This window comes from Lactuca saligna, chromosome 7 (assembly GCF_052625555.1).
Source record: "Lactuca saligna cultivar CGN05327 chromosome 7, ASM5262555v1, whole genome shotgun sequence".
In the NCBI taxonomy this organism is placed as follows: domain Eukaryota; kingdom Viridiplantae; phylum Streptophyta; class Magnoliopsida; order Asterales; family Asteraceae; genus Lactuca; species Lactuca saligna.
In genome coordinates this window covers 121,323,076-121,350,749 of record NC_136423.1, presented here as the reverse complement: position 1 = coordinate 121,350,749, position 27,674 = coordinate 121,323,076, and the positions used below count along the sequence as shown (strand labels likewise).

Sequence of the window (27,674 nt, the reverse complement as noted above, 5' to 3'; positions counted from 1 at the left end):
GAGTTAGGTCACGGATTGAGGGAAGTTCTGAGCTTGGGGACTCGGCGAGTCATCGGGTTGACTCGACGAGTAGAGTCAGTCAGGGGTTGACTTTGACCTTATCCAAGGGTTGACCAGTTGTCTTCCAGGGGTATTTTTGGTATTTATTGAGTTGAGTGTTTTTGGTGTTCAGTGGAGGAGTTCGTGTCGGAGTTTGGAGTAGCAGGATCTTATCCTTTCAGCCGGCAGTTTCGAGGTGAGTTATCCTCACTATATCAACAGGGTCTAAGGCACCAAGGTCGGCCCTTTATCGGATTGAGATCCGGGTATCTATTGTTATGTTTTTGCTTTGATATGTTTGCATCCGAGTAGTTAGGATGGTATTCGTGTGTGAGTGGATCAAAGTGCATTTGGGAGCTTGAAGAGTATTTGTTGAAGGAATCTTGGGAGTTTGGAGGCTTGGAGCAAGGGGCTTTGCTTGGATTCGAGTTTCATTGCAATTGGGGTGTTCTTTTGAGGTAATATCTCATTCTTAGGTTGTTACTTATTTGGATTCATCATTTTGGGGTTTATAGGGAGCTTATCTTGGTATGTTTTGGAGTTTGGAGGTTAGATCTGAGGTTGCTACCTCAGATCTGGAATGGGGAAGGTCTAGAGTGCATTAAAGTCCCTGTGTTTGAGTGCTTAGTGAAGCCATCATGTCCCAAACCCTAGCCCTAAAGTGTATAAGGCCTAGATCTCTTTGGATTCACGTAAAGTTTGCCACTTTACGTGATGGATGGGTTGTATGAGGCTAGATCTATGTTTTGGATCAATTGCATGGCCTGAAATGCTTCTGTATGGATTCAGACCGGTGGTACTCGGCGAGTCACATGGGTGGACTCGACGAGTTGCTTGAAGATGAGCTGGAACTCGACGAGTTGGATGAACAACTCGGCGAGTAGGTTGAAGATATCCTTAGACTCGGTGAGTCTGTTCTTGGATTCGGTGAGTCTTGTCGAAGAGTCCCAATTTTTTCTGGTTGAATCGAGAATCGGTGAGTCAAGGGATGACTCGGTGAGTTGGGTGCGAGTGGACACAGAGTTGTTGGACTCGGTGAGTCTCGGGGTGACTCGTCGAGTTAGGTCACGGATTGAGGGAAGTTCTGAGCTTGGGGACTCGGCGAGTCATCGGGTTGACTCGACGAGTAGAGTCAGTCAGGGGTTGACTTTGACCTTATCCAAGGGTTGACCAGTTGTCTTCCAGGGGTATTTTTGGTATTTATTGAGTTGAGTGTTTTTGGTGTTCAGTGGAGGAGTTCGTGTCGGAGTTTGGAGTAGCAGGATCTTATCCTTTCAGCCGGCAGTTTCGAGGTGAGTTATCCTCACTATATCAACAGGGTCTAAGGCACCAAGGTCGGCCCTTTATCGGATTGAGATCCGGGTATCTATTGTTATGTTTTTGCTTTGATATGTTTGCATCCGAGTAGTTAGGATGGTATTCGTTAGAGACCTGGTTAAGGTCGGTATCCTGGTAGATAGGATGATGCTATGCTAGTGACCGGTTAGGTCGGTATCCTGTTAGAGTATGTTGTGCTATGTGATCTGCTAGATCAGTTTGCCTGAATATGAATTGTTATGTGATTGTAGGTTTATGTGCACATGGTTGTTTAGACTGGAGTTGGGTTGGGCGGGTCCTGCTTCGTGCTGTAGGCCAAGATACCCAGGGCGGACCGGTTGTTCCAAAGGCCCAGCGAGCGGTCCGGATAGGCTGTAGGCCCCACGAGGGCGGACCAGACGTGCCGAGGCTCGGAGAGTGGACCAGGCCAACTGAAGGCCCGGGTTCGGGCGGACCAATCATATTGTAGACTCAGAGAGTGGACCAGGTGGGTTGAAGGCCCGGTGCGGGCGGACCAACCACACTACAGACTCGAAGGACATGATTGGACTCAGAGAGTGGACCAGGTGAGTTGAAGGCCCAGTGCGGGCGGACCAACCACACTATAGACTCGAGGGACATGATTGGACACGAAGGGTGGACTAGGTGGACTGAAGACACGACAAGGCGGACCAGTCCCACAGTAGACCCGATATGCATGACTGTTCTGTGATTCGTTATGAGATAGCATGATATGTGTATGGTATATGTGGTTGGTATTTTGGGGATATCTCACTAAGCTTTCGGGCTTACAGTTGTGGTTTAATGTTTTTCAGGTTCTTCAGGAGACTGTGGCAAGACGAAGGCGTGATCGTACCGCTCCTCATGATTTTGTAGTAATGTGATTCTGGGAATACTCTAAATGATTTGTATTGAAAACCTTTTTGTAATAATTTAATGAAATCGGGTTGTTTTTGAAAAATTTAAATTGGTTGGATTTTTCGGTCGTTACTGAAAACTTATTGTTTGTTACCAATTATTCACTTAATAGAACGACTAGGTGCCCTAAAAGTTAACTAACTACACAAAAATTCAATTCATGAAAGTGGTCAATCAAACACAAATCAAATTCAAGGGTTCTAGTTTAAACAAAAACATAATCACTAGAATAGAATCACAAATCAAACACTAAATCATATGCTTCAAGTGAAGCAATCAACATGTTTTGAAAAAGAACTAGAAATTAGGGTTTATCAGTAATACCAGTAGTCATTATATTGATCGACCAACTTACGGGAGTGATGTCTAGGCTAGATATGTGTGGTGTTTAAAGTGGATTTTCCAAATGATACATCTTATTAACAAACGGATCCTACCTTTAGAGTGATCTTACCTGGTTATTCGTTATCAACTATAAGTCAATATTCTTTTTGGATTACTGATAAATATAAAAAACAGTTATTATAATTACGAATCCAGTAACGAATAAATATAACTTTATAAATACAAACGAATACTAAGGCTTGGTAATACTCATCTTTAGGTCATTTAAAAGGGAAAACTGAAGTGTCATTCAAGGACCTGACTTTCCTACGAGTTTTCCACCTCAGTCAGGTGAGTGTATAGTTATTTTCATGAACATGATTTTAATACAAGTATTTATTAAAAGTGTTACATATCTGTTGAAAGTTTATATGTGAAACTAAATACTTATTATCTGGAAGATGTGTTAAATATGTATTTGATAACATTTATTATGCGAATCAAATGTGGTTATATGTGTTAATATATATATATATATATATATATATATATATATATATATATATATATATATATGGTATTATTACATGATAATCTTAATATAAGTGTTATTACTTAAAAGATTAATGTATATTAAATACCTTGTACTATGTGTCAAATATATATACATTGAATTAAGATGGTGTTGCGTCAACAACGTTGGTATTGAAAGTAGATTACAGGGATTATGGTATTGTCTAAGTTTTAAACTATGACGTATAAAGGATAATCAGTTCCAGTTAAGTAGTCATATACTATATTGCAATAATATGGTATAAGCAGGAAAATGATTTTATAAGTTGACTAAAGAATTATAGTCTTGCCCAATAATGAAATAAGACTTATAAATAATGCTTAGTTCGAGTTAAATTGAAAGAGTGTTTAGCTATATCCTATAATCTAAAGATATTACATAGATATGAAATTTGTGTTTGAAGTTGCTTGTGGGTATTGCAACATTGTCTAGCTATAAACTAAGATCTAAAGAGGATACTTAGTTCAATAAACTTTGGATATTAGGTAACATCATATTAAGGGTGTGTGTTGTGACATTCATAAATTTTCTCGGCCAAAAAAAATTGTTTTATTTATTCATATTTTAAACAAAGTATATTTATAAATACGAAATTTGTCTTATTAAAAAGTATTTCCAAAGAATGTTTTTCATTGATTTTTATAATTTTTGTGATCTTACAAATAAAACGATCGTATTACGATTTTCATAGGTAGGATCTTAAGATCTTGCAATCCTAGGATCAGGACCTTTACAAACTTACTTAACACAATTAAGACAAAATTCTTTGATGCAATTTTAGCAAGGAGCATAATGTTGAGAGTATAAAAGTATAACTTGGGTTGCAACTTCTACACCCAAAGGAAGGTTTCAAGTACATGAGTATTGTATGGCAAAATGTCAGTTAAAGAAGGGACATGAGAAAAATGAGAATGCTACGGTGTATGTATGTACATACTGAATGTTGGGTTTTGTTTTTTGTGAACACGATCATAAATATTAATAACTTAATGTAAGAAAAATAAGAACTAAAAATGACACATCATCTTTTACAAGCGTAGTCGAACATTTTCTGGAAGATGCTTCTCGTGTCTTGCTCCTTTGGCAGCTTTAGTAAACGAGCCACTTCTGTATATCTGGCATGTTGCCTGAGGAGAGATTCAGGCTTTACATCAGACTTCATTTCCTGATTAGTCCCTTTGGGTTGTGTTAAAGCCCATTGCATAGCCCAAATCGCCAAAGGCCGCATGTAAGTCAGAGATCTGTATTTCCCATTACTGTTCCAAGCTTCTGGGGTTTGGAAAGAATAACTGCATGTACCAATAAAACAGACTTATTACTTAATTGTTGGAATTTTCATGGGATGTGAGATAATGAAACTTGGTGGAAAAGAAGGTGTAACTTTTCCAACCTGTCATATTTGGATTTTTATTGCAAATAGACCACCATTTTTGCAAAAAGTAGAATTTTTTTTTTTTTGTAAGAAAGACAGTCTGGATATAAGTAGACTTACCTAGATCCCTCTTCAGACCAGGCGGTTTCATAGACACCACTTGCAGTGTGGAAAGCGGTGTTGATCATGTCTTCATGAAGCATACCTGCAGCAACTGCATAAGTGACTCCGGTCCAAATTTCTCTTGATTGCATACATGAGGTATCGGGTTCTCCAGTGGGTAGCATCCCATTAATAGCTCCACGCTTCCCATTGTTCACTTTTAAAACATTGAAGTTGTAAATCGTCTCCAATGCACTTTTCGCCTTTTCTTCATCAACAATCGGAGAAAGCCCACATGCTCGACCATACCTACCACAATTCACAACCAATGTTAAATGTAAAAAAAAAAATATATATATATATTGTTTTAACATGACAAAAAATTGTTTTTATTATAAGTTTATTTGGGGTTTACAAAGGTAGTTCAATTGTAACATACCATTGTCCAGCCAATTGGATAGCTTGAATTGACGAACTTGCCCTCCCATTACTATCATCATAGTTAAAGTAAGAACCATTCCACAGCTTATCATACACACTCCTCGCTTTCATAAACTTGGCCCAAAAATACTCCTCGCAACCCTTATCACCAACTACACCAGCCATAGCAGACGCCGCCTGCAACGCCGCCACCCACAGCCCACCGGAATACGCGCTAACACCCGAAACCGACCACGTATCAAACGTCTGATCAGGGAACCCTTCATTTTCAATCATCCCATCTTCATCCTTATCAAACTGCTCCATGTACGCCATTGCAATATAAACTGAAGGCCAAACAGCTTTCGCAAAAGTCTTATCTCCGGTAGCCACCACGTTTCTGTAAGCTTGGAGGACAAATTTAGGGTTTAGATCTTTCCATTGATCCGTATTGAAGACGTTATAGAAGTTAACTTCAAACCAAGGATCGATCATTCCGATATCATGTGGGACAGCACCTAGGGCTTTTCGTGGGACCCATGTCCCATCGGATAAAAGATTCATTTTACGAGGATCATGCATCAGGACAGAAGCTGCGAAGTCGCGTTGGAGGCTGAGTTCGAGTTTGGGGAAAAGCATGATTAGGGCGAATGATGCGTAGAAATGGACGTCGTATGTGTTACACATGTGGTATTCAATTCCTTCGTAATATAGAAATTGCCCAATGTTTTCTTCGCCTTCTTGTAGAAGATTTGTACCGAATGCTGAGTTTTTTGATGTTGGTATATGGATTTCTTCAAGGACTGAAGTGATCTTTTCAAGAACATTATCATCATTGTCGGATTCATGAGTTATATTACCATTATTAATACTCTGGGGATTCTGTACTGGACCTAGTCCATCTGGAAACATGGATTATGAACATGAACGTGAGCTGCTGCTTTCATTTTATGCAAAGACGATGATTTAAAAAAATAATAAAAAGATCAAGGTTACCTGTCCAAATTGCTCCCCCTGAGTTGAGATAATATAATTCATTGAAAAGAGTGATTGGGTACCTGAAGAAAGGCAATAGGATTAGAGATTAGTAAGTAAGGGCAGTGAAAAGAAAGAAAATTAGAGGTTCTGGATTACCATTCAGGAAGCCTCTTGTCTTCAAGGATAGGCTGTTGCCATGCTTCTATCTGGGCCTCCCAGTTACCATGTTCTAAATTTCATACAAAATGAATAATTAGAATTGTTAATAATATATAAAAACAACTTTCTTGAAACAACAATGGACTTTAAAATACTAAAATAGATACCAAGAATAGCATCATGTGCGATTTTTTCAGCAGCATCCCCATGAGTACCATAAAATTTGGTGTAACGCCTGTCACAAAACATCACTTGTAAAAATCATGCTAGTTTTCATATAACGCTAAAATGCTATGAAAATGGCTTTGTATTTGGATGACATTGTGATAACCTGGTTGATTTTCAAAGTAGGATCATGTAATAGGATGAAATGAAAGTAAAATGCTATGAATTAAAAGTACATTATTATTTCTTGCATTTACCCTTTTCATATATCATAAAGGTGTAGAAAAGGTTTGGTGAGTCACCTATGGTAAGTCCTGGTTGGAAAGACAAGTTCCGGACAGTCCCATGCCAATGAGAAGGTGACAGTACGCACAGCCTGAGATGGTATGGTCACAGAAGCTGCAATAGCCGCACCTATACACGACTTTGCTTCTGAGATCATTGGTAGTTGAGAGGAATCAAGGTCATCAAAAGAACCATTCTGAATCATAAAAATTAAGGCTAAATGTAAGAAATGGCAAAATCTACTTCCATTTATTTGCTTATTGTAACATCTTGCTTTCATTTCTACCTATTACAACATTGCAGTTTGAAAAATCTATCCCATTATAGTAATATCATTGCTATAATTGGGTAAAAATTGTCTTTACAAGGAAAAGAAAATTGAAAGTACAGTGTTGTAATAGCTATAAATGAAATATAGTAAACAATTAAGCCAACCTTTTTAATTTCATTCCACATGTCTTTTGCTGTGAAACCCTTGGACTTTCCAGATGTTATGAAGGAAGGGCACTCTGAAATGTGAACATGGTTTGTTTCTTGTGCTGCAATAGCAAATGTTAACGGGGATTGCCCATCTGCACTCCTGTAATAAAAATAAATGAAAGCACATTATTATTTCTTGCATACAGCACAAATAGAACAACACATTATTAATGAATTAATAAATTAAGAAGACAAGAATTTACCTGTGATGTAGGAGAACTCCATGAACGCCATCTTTCACCCTGATAACAATATTTTTAACATTTATGACAAAGTATATATAATAAATAATAATCCTGAAACCCAGTATGGATGTACAATTGAGGTTAACATGTGAACATCCTTACGTCATTTTTGAATTGGAATGATGACCAGATAATCCAGAGGATCCACCAACAGAATTCTGAAATAAGTGAGAATATCAGCTTTTACTTATTTTGTTTTTCTGAAATACCTAAAATGATGAAAACTTACCTCCCATGTAAATAGCAAAGTGACATCTGCATCTGTGTCTCCGGTGTTTGACAGCTAAGCAAGATTAAAGTCAGTGATAAAGATCAATGTCATCTCAATAGACCAAATAACAAAAATCTATAAATAAGGACAGGAGGGTATTCACGTCTTTTATACAAAAGAAAGATTGAGAGCGAGTCTCTCTCCCACCTTTTTGAATGGGACAAAAATTGTAGTTTTTGTCTCATTGGCATCAATCTCAATACATGGTCTTATTCTAATGTTATGTTGTGTCCTAGTCCATTATCATGTCTCGTCATGTTAGGCTTTAGGAGAAAAGACATACTGTGTAAGTAAATACTGCTACAGGAAGGCTGCTTTCTTTATAATTATGAGGGATAATAGGGGAAATCTGACGACAAACTATTTTGAGGTCCGGATCAGGTTCACCTACATAACAGAAAAAGGGTCGGTCAATGATGACGCAAAAAAAGTCAAACTTAGACCAGTAGTCAACCTTGGGAATTAAAAAGATGAGAATTACCATCATAAACTGTCCAAGCCCTTGGGTATAATCCATGGTATTTAGATTTCTCTCCACTAAAATTCCAGTCCCAAGATCCAATCCCATCAACCGAACTCTCTCTGTTAATTTCACATTATTTTCAGTTTCACTTTCATTCATTCGTATACATAGAACAAGATTTTGTCATCATGAAAAAATAAAATCAAATGCCTTCTTATCAATCTTAGAGTCAAATTTTGGGTATTCAAAATCTATAAAATAAAATCTATCCAAGATAAATAGTGATTTTGCTACTTGGATTGCCTGTAAAAGATTTAGTAGTCTAAACTCTAAATTAGTGTTTCTACGTAATACTATATTTTCATAACTTCCACATAATTTATAATTATTTTGGGACACGAGAAAAATTGCTTACTTTAGCAGTTTTGGGTTTGGTGGGCAGAGGACAGTGGAGGTCTTGTTTCCATTTGGTCGTGAGACAAATATCTATACAATGTCAAAAAGTAAATATGATATAATTTTTGAATATTAAAGTGATGAATATCTGTTAAAAAGAAGAAAAAACTAACAGAAAATTGATTTGCTAAAACTGGTTTATCTTCACATATTTTAGGAAAGAGTTGCCAACGCAAAAATTCGCCTTTATATGTCCTTCCAATGCTACCTGCACTGCCAGATGTGTTTTTACAAATAAAATGACCAAAAGAAAAAGTTGTGATTATCAATTTATCATACAAAAGTTTATTCAGCTTACCCAATACCACCTAAAGGAACACCATAACAAGAAGAAAAGTAGTGTTTCTTGAAAGGGTCCACAAAAGTTCCCTGAAACAAATACAATATATATAAATAAGTGATTATTAGTATAATACTAGTGAGAGAAATAATGATATTAACGACTAACGAGTTAGAAAAATACATTTCCGTTTCCCTTTGAAGCATCTTCTCGTAACCAAAGCCATAAGCGATATATTAATGGAGCCTATGCAAATCAATAAAACAACTTAAAAAATCCAATAAATGACCAGAGTTTGATTGCTACAGACAAAATACTGATAAAGTGAAGAGTATTGATTTCGATAAAGACTCTTTCACTTTAATTTTATGATTGGTAAAGCATACATACCAGACGAATTACTTCTGAGACCTTTATGCCAAACTGTTGAAGAGGAATTGCCTCGGTGTTCAGTTTTCTATTCCATGTAAGTGATGCTGGTTTTGCTGGATCAACTTTACCCTAGAGAAAGAAAGAAACACCAAGCCAGATCTAGTCAAATTCAGTATAAACGTCAATTTAAGTTCTGAAGAATCTAATCATGGTTAATTTCTAGTGTTCTCCAACAGTACAATTTACTTGAAACACAATTTACAGATGCAATGCAGGACAATGATTTACAGACAAATGAAAAGAATAATAGAATATAAACGTTATTATCCGTGTACCTTGATATTATTCGAATTAGAAGCTTCTCTATCAGCATCATATTTATTTGCTGTCATTTCCCTGAAAAAATAAATAAATAAATAAATAAAACACAGGTAAGAAGCTTAAATACAATTTCCGCACACTCAGCAATGGTGCTGAACGCTGATACGAGTGTTTATTGCCATAACCAGTACGAAGATTCAAATACAACGAACTGTAAGTAATAAAACAAAATTTATTTGAAAAAAATCCTCCAAACAAAACACAATCGACGATTGTAACATATTTTGAAAAATCAATGTTAAATTTTCAACGGAAAACTTAAAGTTGACGTAACCTTGATTCTCCGATGCGGAAAGAAAAACCACATGCGGAGTTGTTTGCGATAGAAAACAAATTTCAATTTGAGAAGCATATATTTGGCAAATCAAACTTATGAGCAATTAATCAATCAACTAAGAATTTAGATTTCAGCATTCAAGTGAAAGAATCAAACCGTGATTAGTTTCAGTGATGAACTTCACGAACCCTACCCACGTTGTGACTTGTGAAGAAACGATACAGCAAATGTTTGCTGGTGATATTGATGTAGAGACCCTCTCTATTATGCTTAACTGGCAACTTGAAAATACGAATAAACAATATGGTGTAGCTGCCTCTGGTTTATATTTAAAAACCACTGTATGAACTTTTGAACTCTTAAACTCTTTTTACTAATTTACATAAGTTGTCCTTGACTATTTATCATTGTACAACTTTGGTCTTGAAGTTTTATTTATTATTTTTTCAGTCTAATTTTTTTTTTCTTTAAACGATTCCTTCGTTAACTTCAGTGGGACTCTATTAAAAAAGTAATGTGTTATCATATTACAAGGGTAAAAAAGTAATTGTACTCGTAACATCGTTTGATGTTTCGTTCTCAACCGGCAGTTGCAACCATTAAAATCATTAAATTGTAAATTGCAGTGAAAACACATAAATTTGGTGGATTTTAGATTTTATTTTTTATGTATATTAGAAATTAATTATATGTGACATAAACTAGATAATATTAATTTATAAACAGATATGGAACCCTCTTAACATGATATGTATTGCTCGATATAAACAAATTCAAGATTTTGACAAATAACATCAACACATATAAGTAGATGGATGAATAGATGAGTTTTGTAGTTCACTTCAATTTACAGAACAGAAGGTTCAAGAAGAGTTTAGGTGGGCAAACGATATAAAAAAGTCATTGTAATTAGCTATTTCTTCTTTAAAAAGTCACCCTTAACTTTTTATTTTCAATCAAATCATCATAACTTATGAGATTTGAACGCTCGTTTTAAATCATAATGAATTTAGCAAGCACACGACTTATCCACATGGCGAAAATAGACTTGTGATGTTAACCAACAACTTAGTTGATAGATAAAGTAGCAACGTTTAGATTTTAGAAAAACTATCTAATATATAAAATATAAAATGATATAAAAAATAATTAAATAATAATATATAAATAGACTAGGTGTAACACCCATATATTAAATGAGTTTTTTTTTAAAAGAAAAACTAAATATAAAATTTTAAACATTTAAGAGTTTGAATTTATAATAAAAGTAAAAAAAATATTGAATTATAAAGATTAAAGTGTTTTTTCTTTTTTAAATTTAAATAAATAAATAAATAAAATTAATGAATCTTTAATTTAGTAATTTTGAAATTAGAAGAAAAGTTCATTAATGAAATTGATATACATTTATTATTGCATTTAAATACTATCGAGAATTTAATAAAATGAAAAAAAACTATAAAGTGAGATGTGGAATAAAAATTAATTTAAAATAACCACAAAATTAAATGTGGCAAAATAAATAAGAATGTGACATGTGGTAAAAAGATCTTTATTTATTAGGGAGGATTCGAAAAACTTGTGAAAAAAACATCTCACAAGTTTGTATATAAATTATTTCAAATAACTTTTTAAATGATTAAAGATGAATTAATAACTCAAAATTCTAAAGAATGATTTTTTTTCTCAGTAATATTTTTTAATCACAACACCATCAAACGTGCACTAATACACCGATTTGAAGATTTTGAAAAAAAAATCACAAACATGTCGGATTTTTCCCGTGCAGGTGCACATTGCATATCTTTTTTATATACTGTTAAGATGGTATATATATATATATATATATATATATATATATATATATATATATATATATATATATATATATATATATATATATATATATATATATATATATATGATAAGTGTTGTGTGGATGTATGAATAAATGTGGACCAAGAGTTTAAAATACATATTCTAATAGAATATATATTCTGATTGAATACAAATTCTAACAGAATATATATTTTAAGTGAATAAACATTTTGAAGAATAACAAAATTTTGAATCATGAGTTGAATAATATCAACATTCATTCTAACAAACAATAATACACATTCTTTAATGACTTACAACAAACATGAAAAATATAAATAAATTCTTAAAGAATAAAACTATATTTCATTCATTCTCTAACTAATATCAACCATTCTTAAGAAAAAGATATATGCAATTATGGAAAGTACAAAAACAAATATAAAATTTAAGAATGCATTTTGTCAGATTTCTCCTTAAAGAAAGAATGGTGCTGTTTTTATAAGGTGGACCCTTATATTCTGAAAGAATGTTGCTGTTTTTGTAAGGTGGACCCTTCTATTCCGAAATTAGAAGGAAAGTTCAATAATGAAATTGATATATATTTATTATTGCATTTAAATACTATCTAGAATTTCATAAAATGAAAAAAAACTATAAAGTTAGATGTGGAATAAAAATTAATTTAAAATAACCACAAAATTACATGTGGCAAAATAAATAAGAATGTGACATGTGGTAAAAAGATCTTTGTTTATTAGGGAGGATTTGAAAAACTTGTGAAAAAAACATCTCAGAAGTTTGTATATAAATTATTTCAAATGACTTTTTAAATGATTAAAGATGAATTAATAACTCAAAATTCTAAAGAATGATTTTTTTCTCAGTAATATTTTTTAATCACAACACCATCAAACGTGCACTAATACACCGATTTGAAGATTTTGAAAAAAAAATCACAAACATGTCGGATTTTTCCCGTGCAGGTGCACATTGCATATCTTTTTTATATACTGTTAAGATGGTATATATATATATATATATATATATATATATATATATATATATATATATATATATGATAAGTGTTGTGTGGATGTATGAATGAATGTGGACCAAGAGTTTCAAATACATATTCTAATAGAATATATATTATGATTGAATACAAATTCTAACAGAATATATATTTTAAGTGAATAAACATTTTGAAGAATAGCAAAATTTTGAATCATGAGTTGAATAATATCAACATTTATTCTGACAAACAACAATACACGTTCTCTAATGACTTACAACAAACATGAAAAATATAAATAAATTCTTAAAGAATAAAACTAAATTTCATTCATTCTCTAACTAATGTCAACCATTCTTAAGAAAAAGATATATGCAATTATGGAAAGTACAAAAACTAATATAAAATTTAAGAATGCATTCTATCAGATTTCTCCTTAAAGAAAGAATGGTGCTGTTTTTATAAGGTGGACCCTTTTATTCTGAAAGAATGTTGCTGTTTTTGTAGGGTGGACCCTTCTATTCCGAAATTAGAAGAAAAGTTCAATAATGAAATTGATATATATTTATTATTGCATTTAAATACTATCTAGAATTTTATAAAATGAAAAAAACTATAAAGTGAGATGTGAAATAAAAATTAATTTAAAATAACCACAAAATTACATGTGGCAAAATAAATAAGAATGTGACATGTTGTAAAAAGATCTTTATTTATTAGGGAGGATTCGAAAAACTTGTGAAAAAAACATCTCACAAGTTTGTATATAAATTATTTCAAATGACTTTTTAAATGATGAAAGATGAATTAATAACTCAAAATTCTAAAGAATGATTTTTTTCTCAGTAATATTTTTTAATCACAACACCATCAAACGTGCACTAATACACCGATTTGAAGATTTTGAAAAAAAAATCACAAACATGTCGGATTTTTCCCGTGCAGGTGCACATTGCATATCTTTTTTATATACTGTTAAGATGGTATATATATATATATATATATATATATATATATATATATATATATATATATATATATATATATATATATATATACGATAAGTATTGTGTGGATGTATGAATGAATGTGGACCAAGAGTTTAACATACATATTCTAATAAAATACATATTTTGATTAAATACAAATTCGAACAGAATATATATTCTGAGTGAATAAACATTTTGAAGAATAACAAAATTTTGAATCATGAATTGAATAATATCAACATTTATTCCGACAAACAACAATACACGTTCTTTAATGACTTACAACAAACACGAAAAATATAACTAAATTCTTAAAGAATAAAACTAAATTTCATTCATTCTCTAACTAATGTCAACCATTCTTAAAAAAAGATATATGCAATTCTTGTAAGATGGATCATTCTATTCCGAAAGAATGATGTTGTTTTTATATAATGAACATTGATATTCTGAAAAAATGATGTTCCTTTTGTAAGGTGGATCAAATCTTTTTACAAGAACGTGTAACAACAATGGAATAAACCAATGAGAAACTATTTAAAGATATTACAATCAAACCACATATGAAGGAAAAAAAAAAAAAAAAAAAAAAACCGAAAACAAAAACATAAACAGGTGGTGTGCAACACAGTCACACACCCATTTGATAAATTTTTTTGTGGGGTTCAAGTTTTATTTTATAATCAAACAACTAAACCAAACTACCTAGACTATCCTGTGATCATTGAAAAATACTGCCAACAACACCATACTGCCGATAACTTGGAGTAGCACACAAACCAATAAAATTGAGCAAAAGAAACTACTGTGGACAAAAAACAAATCAAAATTAGGTTAATTGTTCTTAATATGAAAACAAAACTAAATATTTCACAAACAAATCAAGATAAGTAAGAAACCTAAGCCCACCATTCTTCTTTTCTTAATAAAAACAAATGCGAATATTAATTTAAATTTGTGTAGGATCAACAGGCAAATCAATAAAGTGAAACAAAAAAATTACTTTGCTTCTAACATCAATTTCAAAGCGAATGCAATCAAAATCACTTAAAAAAAAACCAAATCAACAAAGATTTATAAAAAAAAAAAAAACTCCGAGAAAATATGATTTCTTTTAAGTTGATTTGAAAATAATTAGAAAACTTACAAACTTGTTATACCTCTCCCTCCAGACGGCGAACTTTGTAATTTTGATGATGTGTTGATACGATGGAAATTGATTCACTCCATCTAATTTGTAAAAATCGATTATGATATTACTTAAAATAGGTTTCAAATAATATGGCCGAAGGTCTGATGGGGCCGGTCGATGAAAGCGGGAGAGATATAGCGGAAGGTCTCATAGGATTTTAAATAAAGTAATTTGCCTAAATTAAAGGGTAGATGATTTAATTAATTATTTATTAAAATTAAATAATACTTGGACCCATATTAATACCTACATCATTACAATATTTGTTCATTCACATTTGAGGATATATATATATATATATATATATATATATATATATATATATATATATAGAGAGAGAGAGAGAGAGAGAGAGAGAAAGAAAGAGAAAGAGAGATTAAATTGACTCCTACATTTTATACCTATATATATACCTATCCACTAACATTATGATACGTGTGATCATTCCAATATTCAATTTAATTTATTTGATATATTGTTAATATACTTTTAATGAGATAATTAAGTAATATGGAATGATGACACGTGTCACAATATTAGTGGTTAGGTATATTTGTACGCATAAAAAATAGGAGACAATTTAATTTCTCATATATATATATATATATATATATATATATATATATATATATATATATATATATATATATATATATATATATATATATATATATGGAAAAGTTCAATAGAGAACCATTATTATTCAACGAACCAAGGAACCAATCCAAAGCGTCGGAATTTAAAGCAACGACAAAATGAAGGGTTGTAAATTTTTATCATGGACGCACATGTACCGGATTATAACAAAACTCACTTCCTTTTTTTCATTAAAAAAATTTTTAGGCCAAGTTTTTTATCGAAAAAAAAAATCCGAATATACCGTTGTTCACGATTTTTTGTCATCTTTCCATAGAGATACATGATAATATATAAAAAACTAACTTTTTTTTTCGAAAAAAAACCCACTTAATTTTCTTATTTTTTCAATATTTAAGCTATTTTTTTATAAAAAAAAATTAATTATACCAAAAATATTAATTTTTTGTACTCTATTAATAAACATCAACACCAATTAAAAAAAAAACCCTCGAACAGTGTAGATTCACACTGTGAATCTAAAACGTAAATATTTCAATTTTTAACATTCACAATATGAAAAATCTCGAACAGTTCAGATTCACATTTTGAATCTGAAAATGTTCACAAAAAAAAAAAAACATCGGTTAGTGTAGATTCACATTGTGAATCTAAATTGTAAATATTTCAAATTTTAACATTCACAATGCGAAAAAGCTCCGATCAGTTCAGATTTACACTGTGAATCTGATTTATTATTATACACACTGTGAATCTGAGGAGGTTCACAATTTGAATCTGAACAGGTTTACAATATGAATCTGAACAAGTTCACAATGTGAATCTGAACTGAAATATCGTTTTTTTTAATATAAATATGAATATATGTTTAAAAAGTACAAAAAATATAAATTTTGATATATTTATTAATTTTTTTCTATAAAAAATAGACCTTTAACTTTTTTTCATTAAAGAAAATGAAGTGGATTTTTTTCGGAAAAAAAAAGTTCGTTTTTTATATATCATCATGAATGTCTATGGAAAGAGGACGAAAAATCGTGAACAACGGTATATTATTATTATTATTATTATTTTTTGATAAAAAACGTGGACTAAAAATTTTTTTAAACGAAAAAAAAGTGGTGTGTTGATTTTTTTTAATAAAAAAATAGTTAATTCTATTAATTAAACGAAAAAAAGTGGTGTATTTTGATTTTTTTTTAATAAAAAAATATCTAATTCTATTAATTAACACCTCTATTATTATATATAAAATATTAATATTGAATGTGTAGATAAACACTATATTTAATGAAACATTTATTATTTAAGCTAAATTTAGTTTTCTTCATAAAATGAATATAATAATAAATAATTTTTTTTTTTCTACCACTAAAAATATTTATTATGATTTTTTGTTACATAAATTAAAATAATTAAATCTTATAAAACAATATTGTCATAATTAATACATAATAAAATAAATTTTGTTAAAATTTGAGATGAAATAGACATTAAAAATATTTAATGCTTACACATTTATATAAAATTTTTATTTTTAATAAACATGTATAATTACGATCACACCCAAGGTTCAAAAACGCTTGTAATGGCTTCGCCATGACGCGTCACGACTCCAACGCTTGCACCTATTGCTAAGCTTTGCTAAAACGCCGCCTTAACTCATATATATGTATTAAAATGAATAATATTTGAAAAATACATATAAAAATATTAATCATATAGAAAATTGTCTTACAAACGCCATGACTCGCCAATGTTCGGAAAAACTTAAGACTTGATATTGCCGCCAAGTTACGTCTTACGTTATTTAAAACCTTGATCACACCTCATAATAACTTCACGCCTTAAATATTTTGACTAGACTAAATTGGACGTTCCTTGTCTACGATTCTTTCCAAAAAGATTTTGGGTACATGAGTCTCATATATTTGTTTCGCTTAATAGTTAAGCAAAATTAAAAAGTATTAAATGCCAAATAACTTTTGTCAAATTTCTATTAAAATAATATGGTGTTTGACCCTAACAATTAAATCAATAATTACGTCTAACAAATTATAATATATCGAAAATAAGTAATAAATTTTGAACTAATTACAATAAATTTATTAATAGATAACAACAATAACAATATTTTTTTACCATCTGAATTCTGAATCAAAAAATATCATAAATATCTTATTTATTTTTATTGGAGATTTAGAAAGTGTTTAATATTTACTCTGGAAATATTTAGCTATATTTAATAAAATTATGTTGTACAAGTATTTCTACATTTGTTTTTGTCTTCTCTAATGTATTAATATTAACTAATAAAAACCCCGCACACATTGCGGGTTTGAAACAGTTTAATATATCGAGCAACTGTAACATGCAAGCTTTATGATTGATGATTTGTTTTATTTTATTATTATTATTTTGTCAATTATTGGTTGTTTTGTAAAATGTTGGGGCAAAAGGACAAAAAAGAAAAAATTATTATTTTAGGGTCTAAAAGTGTCAAAACAAACAAAGAAATGTGAACAAAAATGGATAAAATGGATGATTAAGCAAATTGGGAGGTTTAAAAAACCAATAAGACATATGAGTCAGCCCACATTGTCGGAAATTTACAAATGTTGGAGAGAAAAGACTAAAAAGAAAAATTTATTATTTTAAAGATTAAAACTATCAAAATAAGTAACAAATATGGTAAAATTTTGAAACATAAAAACTTTACTATTCTTAATGCCATAATGATTTAATTATAGATATAATTTAATTTTACCTTTTTGACAAAAAAAAAAAAAAAGGGGAAATATTCTTGCTAGAAAACCGTTGTGTGAATGGAAGTAAAACTCTCAAATTAGATTTAAAAGTGGATATATATAAAAGATTTTTTTTATCATGTTATAGTTGATTTTGTTGTGACCAATAAATAATTGACTGTAACGAATTCAAGTTAAAATTTGTAACGTTCTTAAAATTTTAAGTAAAAATTTCATTTTAAAAGTCAATAAAAACATCATTCATTTTAAAATCATCAAAACGTGATAATGTATAAAATAGTTATCAGGATACAAATCATTTCATAAAATGTAGAATGTTGGTGGATGCGGTGCAATCATGCCAACCACTTCCCTTTCGAATTGCAAGTACCTGAAACCATAAACTGTAAGCACATAGCCTAGTGAGTTTCCTCAAAATACCGCATACCATACATACATAACAGTCAAAACATAATTGGGTCTATTTCACCCCCCCCCCCCCCCCTTCAGTCTCTTTCAATTGGTATCATGTCTATTTCACCCCCTTCGACCTCTTTTAACCGGTACTGAGTCTATTTCATCCCCTTCAATCTCTTTCAACCGGTATTGGGTCTATTTCACCCTTACAACGAAGCATACAATCACATCAGCAATAGTCACCAAGACAACAAACACATACATACATAACAATAAGTGTCACAATGACAACTATCATCCTACAAACATAATCCAGTAGGCCGGAATTGGTGCATTCGACCCACAAGTACGTAAAGGAACTCACCTCAATCGATAACAGACAATAACTAACTACCACTACTCTCACTGCTGAATCACGATGCTAAATCCCACAAGGAGTCCAGAAGATGCACACTAAAGGAGGAAATGATCACTTGAAGAACCAAACATTAATTCTTCTTCTTCTTCTTCTTCCAATCAAGTGTTAAACACTAAACTAGTCAAATCCTAGTCCTTTGTGGTGGAATGTTGGGAAAAGGGTGAAGAGGGGTAGTGTAGGCATGTGGGCAAGGGCAAAGAGGGAAGCAAATGGCTGGCTTCTACACTTGGGCAAGGCTTGTGGGTCCCACATGAGGTTACACCCTCATTAAATGCTCAAAAACACACATAATCGGGTGCATCATGATCCGAATGTCAATAATTTTTTTCGAACATTTTGATAGATAGAGTTTAATTCAAGGATTTCAAAAACTCAAGTGGATTAATTTTTCAAGTTATGGAACTCTGGGAAATTGCATTTAAAGTTCCGCATCTAAATAACCTGTAACGCTCGATTTTTCGATTTTCGCAAATAATTTGCTAAAAATATTATGAGTGTGAAATTTAATACTAGGCTTTAGCCTGATTCCAAAAACGAACTCGGAATTTCCATCGGAGGTTTGTAAGTTCCTTAACGAATCGATTTGATTTTAAGCGATTAAAGAAAATAAGTGGTTTATTGTCTGTTTTCTTAAAATTATCATATCTTTTGCATACGAACTCCGTTTGGATTTTCTTTATATTTTCGGAAATAGGAGAACATATATTATAAGGTTTTAATGTTTTCCTGGTTCATAATTGCTTAATAAAAATTTTCAGTTTTTTAGACGCATTAACTAGTGTTGCAGTTTGAGTTGTTTGATTCGTTTGGCAGTTTACACATTTGGAAGTAAGGTATCACTTGACATCTTATAATATTTGAAATGAACTCATTTATTTTAATTAGATACACTAAAACTGAATGAGTTCAATTACAAAAAGATTTACCGTAATTTAGTCATTCGTAGTCTATGACCTAAATTGTGGGATGTCACATTACCTCCCCGTTAAGGGAATTTCATCCCGAAATTATTAAGTTCTAGGCTACTTTGTACTGTCATTATGTCTTTCCACTAGTAGAGGGAGCATCACCGAACAAATGTGGATACTTTTGATCCTCGTGTTCCCAACTTAACTCTGGCTATACGAGAGTTCCATCGGACTTTTACTATAGGTATGCAGCTTTGTTTAAGTCTTTTGATCTCTAGATCCTTGATCTCCACTAGTTCCTCCATGAAGTGAAGCTTAGTGTGGACTTGGATCTCATCGAGTAGAATGACGAGGTTCTCATCAGCTAAACACTTTTTGAGATTACACACGTGGACGGTATCGTAAACTTTGTTGAGTTCTTGAGGTAATTTAAGCTTGTAAGATACTGAACCAACCCTTGTTAAGACTTCGAAATGTCCGATGTAATGGGGGTTTCTATTTCCTCATTTTCCAAATCCGATGATGGCCTTCCATGGAGCAACCTTTAGCCGGACACGGTCTCCTACCTAGAATTCCAATAGTTTGTGTCCGATGTCAGCATAACTCTTCTTTCGACTACGTGCAACTTTTAACCGTTCTTTTATCTGGACAATATTTTTTGTTGTTTCTTGAATAACTTCCATACCAGTAAATACTGTATCCCCAACATGTTTTATAGCTAGTTGGGTATCTCCAACTTCTACCCAGCATAGCGAAGAACACCATTTATGCCCGTACAAGGCCTAGAATGGAGAAGGCTTGATGCTAATGTGAGTTATTGTTGTATGAGAATTCAACCAATGGAAAATGAGCATCCCATGCATTTCCAAATTCTATGACACAAGCATGGAGCATATTAATATTGTTCTTTCTCTTTGTCCATCTGTTTGAGGGTGGTATGTTGTACTCATATCGAGTTTGATTCCTAAGGACCTTAGTAGTGATTGCCAAAATCTATAAGTGAATCTACTATCTATGTCTGAGATGATAGATATTGGCATGCTGTGTAGTCTGAGTATCTCTATGAGACAGGTCTTGGTGAGTTTTTCCATCTTGTTAGTTTCTTTGATGGCTAAGAAGTGGGTGGACTTGGTCAAATGGTCAAACACTGCCTAGATGGTGTCATAACCGCTTGATGTTTTTGGCAGCTTTGTTATAAATTCGATGTTATATGTTCCCACTTCAATTATGGAATCGATGTTTGTTGTAGTAGACCAAACGACTTCTGGTATTTTGCCTTGACCTTGACGATGGTCAAACATTTACCAACATAGGTGGCAATTTCTGCATTCATATTGGGCCACTAATAAAGCTTTTTGAGATCGAGATACATCTTGTCTGATCCACGATATATTGAGTATCTTGATTTATGAGCTTCATTTAAAACTAAACTCCTGACTTCATCAAACTTTGGGGTCCAAATTCAGTTAATGAAATATCATGTTCCGTCTTCCTTGAGGTCGAATTGTTTGTCCATACCACGAAGGTTTTCTTTTACGATATTCTCAGGGTTGAGTGCTTATAGCTGAATATCATGAATTTGGGTGGCGTGTATCTTGATTTATGAGCTTCATTTAAAACTAAACTCCTGACTTCATCAAACTTTAGGGTCCAAATTAGGTTAATGAAATATCATGTTCCGTCTTCCTTGAGGTCGAACTGTTTATCCATACCTCGAAGGTTTTCTTCTACGATATTCTCAGGTTTGAGTGCTTCTAGCTGAATATCATGAATTTGGGTGGTGAGGTTCGAGTGGATGGTTAGGGTTAGATCCTTTACACGAAGAGGATTTGCTCGCCCTTTCCTGCTTAAAGCATCTGCCACGACATTTTCTTTACTAGGATGATAATGAATTTCACATTCATAATCATTTAGCAATTCGACCCATCTTCGTTGTCTCATATTAGATCTTTCTAATCAAAGATGTGTTGAAGGATTTTATGGTCAGTTAATACAACACACTTTGTTTCGTACAGGTAGTGCCTCCAAATCTTCAGGGTAAACACTACAACTCCCAACTCTAGGTCATGGGTAGTGTAGTTTGTCTCATTTAGATTCAGTTGTCGAGATGTATATGCAATAATCTTATTTCTTTTCATTAGTACACATCCTAAAACTTGGTGTGAGGCATCAGAGTATACCACAAAGTCTTCTGTTCCCTCAGGAAGAGACAAAATCGGTGCAGTGCACAACAATTGTTCCAATTTCCAGAAGGCAGACTCTTGACTGTCTCCACAATCGAACGTTTTTTCTTTTTGGGTTAGTACAGTGAGAGGCTTGGCTATTTTGTAAGATTTCTTGATGAGTCTCCAATAATAGCCTGCAAGTCCTAAAAATTGGCGTTTTCCCATTCTTAATCGCTTCAATTCTTAATCGCTTCAATCTTTGCAGGATCGACATGAATCCTTTTATTGTTGACCACATGACTGAGGAAATGTACTTCATTAATCTAGAACTCACATTTCAGAAACTTTGCATAAAGTTTTTCTTTTATTAATAGTTCCAGAATTAAACGCAAGTGTTGGCCATGTTCTTCCTTGGTTCATGAATATATCAATATGTCGTCGATGAAGATGATCACGAATTTATCCAAGTAGGGTTTACACACTCGATTCATAAGGTCCATGAATATAGCTGGTGCGTTGGTCGGTCCAAATGGCATAACCGGAAACTTGTAGTGACCATATCTAGTTCGAAATGCCATCTTTGGAATATCTTCTTCTTGAGATCTAAGTTGATGGTAGCCGGATCTTAGGTCGAGCTTTGAGTAGTAGCAGGATCCTTGCAGCTGGTCTAACAAGTCATCGATCCTCGGGAGTGGATATCGGTTTTTGATGGTAAGCTTGTTCAACTCTCGATAATTGTTGCACATCCTGAACGATCCATCCTTCTTTTTGACAAATGATTCTAGGGCTCCCCATAGAGAGATGCTTGGGCGAATAAAACCTTTGTTAAGAAGTTCTTGGAGTTGACTGGATAGTTCTTGCATTTTCGATGGAGCCAAACGATAAGAAGATTGTGCCACTGGTGTTGCACCCGGGATTAGGTCGATTCGGAATTTAACTTGTCTAACTGGAGGTACTCCGGGTAGATCTTCTGGAAATACATCTGAGTAGTTGCACACTTACAGTATGTCTTTGATTTCCTTACCCTTGTCTTGCATATCCACCATGTGGGCCAGGAAAGCGAAGCATCTCTTCTGCAAATACTTCTTTTCCTTCATGCAAGTGATGACTCTTAGGTTCTTTCCTGCCTTGTCTGCATAAATCACAAGGGATTCGTTATTTGGTAAGGGTAATCATACAACCTTTTCGTAACATAGAATCTTTGCTCGATGGGTTGATTACCAATCCTATCCGATCATCACATCGAAACTTCCAATGTTCATGGCCATTAAGTCAACATGGAAAACGTGATTATTCAAGGTGAGAAGGAAATTGGTGAGTATTTCTAAGGCGATTTCTATTTGACCATTTGCTACTTTTACCATGTAAGCTTCATTAAGTTTGCATAATTCATGATTTATCATCCTCCTAAACTTGTGGGAAATAAAGCTCTATCCGCACCAATATCAAATAATACGGAAGCATAATTATTGTTGATATGAAACATACCGGTAACCACAATTGGTTCTTGGCGTTCATCTCCCATACCTATCACTAATTCCATTCCATTACCACCCCGATTCTTTAGCTTAGGGCAGTGTTTCTTGAAATGCCCTGGTTGGTTGCATTCAAAGCAGGCTCGACTTCCTCATGCAGTAGTAGTTGGGGATGTGTTGTTCAAGGCTTTTCTATAAATCTTAGCAGCGTGACCCATTAAGTTGTATTTGCTACAGGTCATGCAATTTCCAACATGATGATAGTTCCACTTGGTGCAGTGAGGTAGAGTTCCATAGTAGGGATTTGCTGGAGTGGGAGTGTTTGTGACTGTAACATATACCGTTATAAGTTCCGGATTAGGCCTGCGATATTTGAAGTTCCCTTTCGGCTTTTCATGGAACTTCCTCTTTGTACTCCTAGTGTGGTTCTTTTCTTTTGATGGGGCCATGGTACCTCGACGTATACATTGCTCAGTCAACTGATAGGCCAGTTGTTTGGCACTGTCAAAAGTGTAGGGTCTGGATGTAGTAACCAGACCTTGGATCGATGATGCTAGTCCGCAAATCTATCTCTCTGTCTTCTTGTCTTCCGGGGTCACCATTCCCAGGAAAAGGTTATCAAGATCACTGAACCGGGAGGTGTAGGTAACCAACTCTAATCCTTGCATGGTCAAATTCCAAATTTCCTGTTCCAGAGCTTGAACTTCCTGTCGTGGGCAGTACTCCTTAATCATCATCTGTTTCAGTGGTTCCCAACCCATGGCATAGGATTAAATGATTCCCATGGACTTAGCGTGGTTATTCCACCAACTTAAAGAGGAGTCCATTTGTGTGCGGGTAGCGTACTTGACCTTGCAGTCATCAGGGAAAAAACTGATGTGAAAAACTGCCTCCGTCTTTTGTATCTAACAGGATAAACGAACAACTCCTTCGGTTCCATAAAAGGATTGAGGTTTTGATCCCACAAATTCCTTGTAATAGTAGTGTCTGGGATTGTTTTGGTTAGTTATTGGAGTACCACTTCCACTATTCCTAGTGTTTTTGTTTCGGGCAGCCTTGTATGCTGCCAAGGTTGTAGCAATTCCTTGTGCAAGTGTGTTTTGCATCAATGTGGGATCCATTTGGAATGTCGGGTTTGTATTTTTTTCTTCTGGAGCTCATCCATGGTTCAGAGTTTCTACAGATGTTTGAGTTACTTCTGGGGATTTTCTCCGCTTGCCTCAGGGAGTTGGTGGTGGATGAACTCATGGTTGCTTTCGTAGAGGCACTGTCCTAATATGTTAGATAGGTAACTTAAGTTGTTTTAAACCATGTTGTTATATCAAGCATGCATGTATTTTGTATAATTTGTTTTTCCTGAAATCCTACAAATTTCCAAGTCGTAGAATGAAGGTTTTTCTTAATATAGTGTTTGCAAACAATTCATGATAAGTGTAGACATTTAACAAAATACTGAAATATTTTCATTAGAATTGGTTGTTTTTTGGTACAAAAGTATCAACCATGTAGGGTTAGTAATGGAAATCTTTACAAAAGATCTAATACGAATCAGGCGGTGATAAACACTTGCAAAATAAAAGCTATTCCTCAAAAGTTCTAACCCTACCCTAGGGCACAAGCCGCCCTACATAAAGCATCTATCTCCCGAAGTGTGTCATCAAATAGAGGAAAAACTCCTCAAACTGTTCCAGGATGTAGCGTTACTCCCGTGTAGCGACAAACGCCAGATGTCGAGCTGCAGCAACCCCACTCTCGAGGATCTGTATCATGTAGTCTTGTCTGTAGTGAGCACTCATGGCATTCGCCTATGTGCGGTCAACAACAGAGCGATGATATAAGGTTTGGATAGCATCGGGTATCCTCGTTCTTCCCTTCCTCAAGCATCTCAACTCAATGCCCGAGTGAAGCAAAGCCCGAGTCTCTAACAAAACTCTCCAGAGACCCAACTCTATCTAGTAACTGATCAGTCTGGGACATGTGGCGCAATATCGGGTCGTTCTTAGGGTGATCGCTCAGTAGTGCTTATGAATATTCTCCAACCTTAAATCATTGTCGCATATCAATAATATTCCTCTTACAGATGAGGTCTGGGAGCCAGGATGGATCATATGGTCTGGTCAGTTTCCCTAATTGACCACAAGTGGGTCAGGAAACATGTGTGGCTGGGTTCAAGTGGTAAATGGGAGGAGCCCTCCTCCCGCGGGTCCTCATCAAGCGGGGACCCTTTCCACGAAGAAGATATGGTTGCTAGTGTAATCTAGGTGGATAGACTGGTGGAGTAGGAGGGTCGGGTTCCTCCTCAACAAGGTCCTCATCATCATCATCATCAATCTCCTGGGCATCTTGGAGTATGACCTCATTGTCTAAATCTTCTTCCTCTTCAAGATCTTCCTCCTCTTCCTCCTCAAATAGGTCTTACTCATCTGGGTGATCCGCAGAAGCGTCTTGTGGAAAGTATGGATCCCTAGCCAAGTGTATCGAGATTTCCTGTAGCTCCTCATGGTTGGCAATGTCAATCCAAGCGGGATGGCCATAAGGTAAATCTTCCATGTACATAAAAGGGTTTTAAGTGTGTTAGTAAAATTTTAAATGAATTAAAATTGCATAAGTGTTTTGAGGTTGACATAAAGGCTCTAGGGTACTAGGTAGATGTAACGAATCTTGAGAACATTTTTCAACTTCTAAAACTCTCAACAGTTGTACTCTGTCAAACTCATTGCTCGAGGTTGGTTATGTACTGGCCCAAATGTAAATACCATAGGCACACATTCTAGGTTTATTTGTGGTATGGATTATGTACAATACTAACCTTAGTTGAGGCGTATGACCTAAAGGGTTGAGTTGGTAGTTTTAGTTGAAGGGATGTTTAGAATTTAATTAAGTGTTTTCATCACGGATCAGAGTAAATATATAACTCTTATATATTAGTATTGGTGAGGTTTGTGGACTTATAAAATTGTTTTTTGTACTCCAAGGCTAATATGTACAGATAAGGGCCAGACAGGAAACACCGGAGGGCAATACCATTTTGGCAATTAAGCTGTTCTAAAATCCAACAACCCTATACGAGCTTTCAAACCAGATTCCCCATACCATACGTAGCCAAGAAGTAGTGTAATTCATAATAATACTTTTATTAGGAGATTTTTGCTATATTTATATTTCCTAATTCCATGATAAGAGTTATTAGCCAATTTAGCTCTGATACCAATCTGTCACACCCCCGGCCGAGACGATGGAACATGTCGGGCTGTGCGACTAAGTTCATGGATCACAGATAAACTGAATATACAACACAAGTACTACAATAAGCAAAAAAACAATTGTATTCCATATTTAGTTTGAATACATGGTTCTTACACATAATAATAATACATGAATTGCCATAACAGTTAGGCTTAACCTTAAGACCAGTCAAGTCGGAGATAATGCATTCAACAAAGTATTCAAGTCATAAATTAAGAGTAAGAAATATAATCAAAGTAAAGATAATAAATGAAGAACAAAGAGAATGTATTGAAGATGATTTGAAGAGAGTAAAGATGAAGACAACTGAGGTGATACTTTGAATAATCCGTCACATTATTCAACATTGAAAGCTCATATAAGTAAGAGTACACGATACATGGTACTAACCGATTACATACATAGGACTGGATAATAGAGATACTTCTGAAATTCTGATTATCCGTGTCTGATGAATAATACTAAGTCCTATGACAAGTTAAATCATGCTAAAAGACAAAGACAATTAATACACTTGGATAAGGAACTAATTCGGACAAGCTAACATTCCAGACATTACATTCATTCTGAAATGCCTTCAACTGGTCTTCACATCAGGAGCAAGGCTTCAAGTCCGGACACAAAATTGATTCTGTAGCATCTTCTAATTCGGAACTCTAACTGACTTCGGATCTTCAAAAAGGTTTGAGATTGCTAGAGGTTCACTTTCAGGTTCCAACAAAACCATGAAGGAAATTTGGTATACGTTGAAAGAGAAATATCAGGGCATTAAGAGGACCATGAAAAGTTCAGTGAAGCAGTGTCTATTG

At 33.6% G+C, this 27,674-nt stretch overlaps 1 protein-coding gene across 1 annotated transcript; it reads right to left on the bottom strand.

Moving 5' to 3' along the window:
• Positions 1-3,967: 3,967 nt before the first annotated feature.
• On the bottom strand, positions 3,968-10,185 carry LOC145004425 (uncharacterized). The gene is made up of 20 exons (XM_078963339.1): positions 10,035-10,185; positions 9,556-9,616; positions 9,239-9,349; positions 9,032-9,094; positions 8,867-8,937; positions 8,682-8,781; positions 8,528-8,598; positions 8,131-8,231; positions 7,933-8,036; positions 7,608-7,661; positions 7,481-7,536; positions 7,337-7,375; positions 7,089-7,233; positions 6,671-6,849; positions 6,371-6,438; positions 6,201-6,273; positions 6,063-6,124; positions 5,086-5,968; positions 4,665-4,955; positions 3,968-4,461 (listed from the first exon to the last, which is right to left on the bottom strand). The coding sequence occupies exons 2-20, from the start codon at positions 9,610-9,612 to the stop codon at positions 4,194-4,196; spliced, it is 2,796 nt and encodes a 931-aa protein (XP_078819465.1). The 5' UTR covers positions 9,613-9,616; positions 10,035-10,185; the 3' UTR covers positions 3,968-4,193.
• Positions 10,186-27,674: the final 17,489 nt, after the last annotated feature.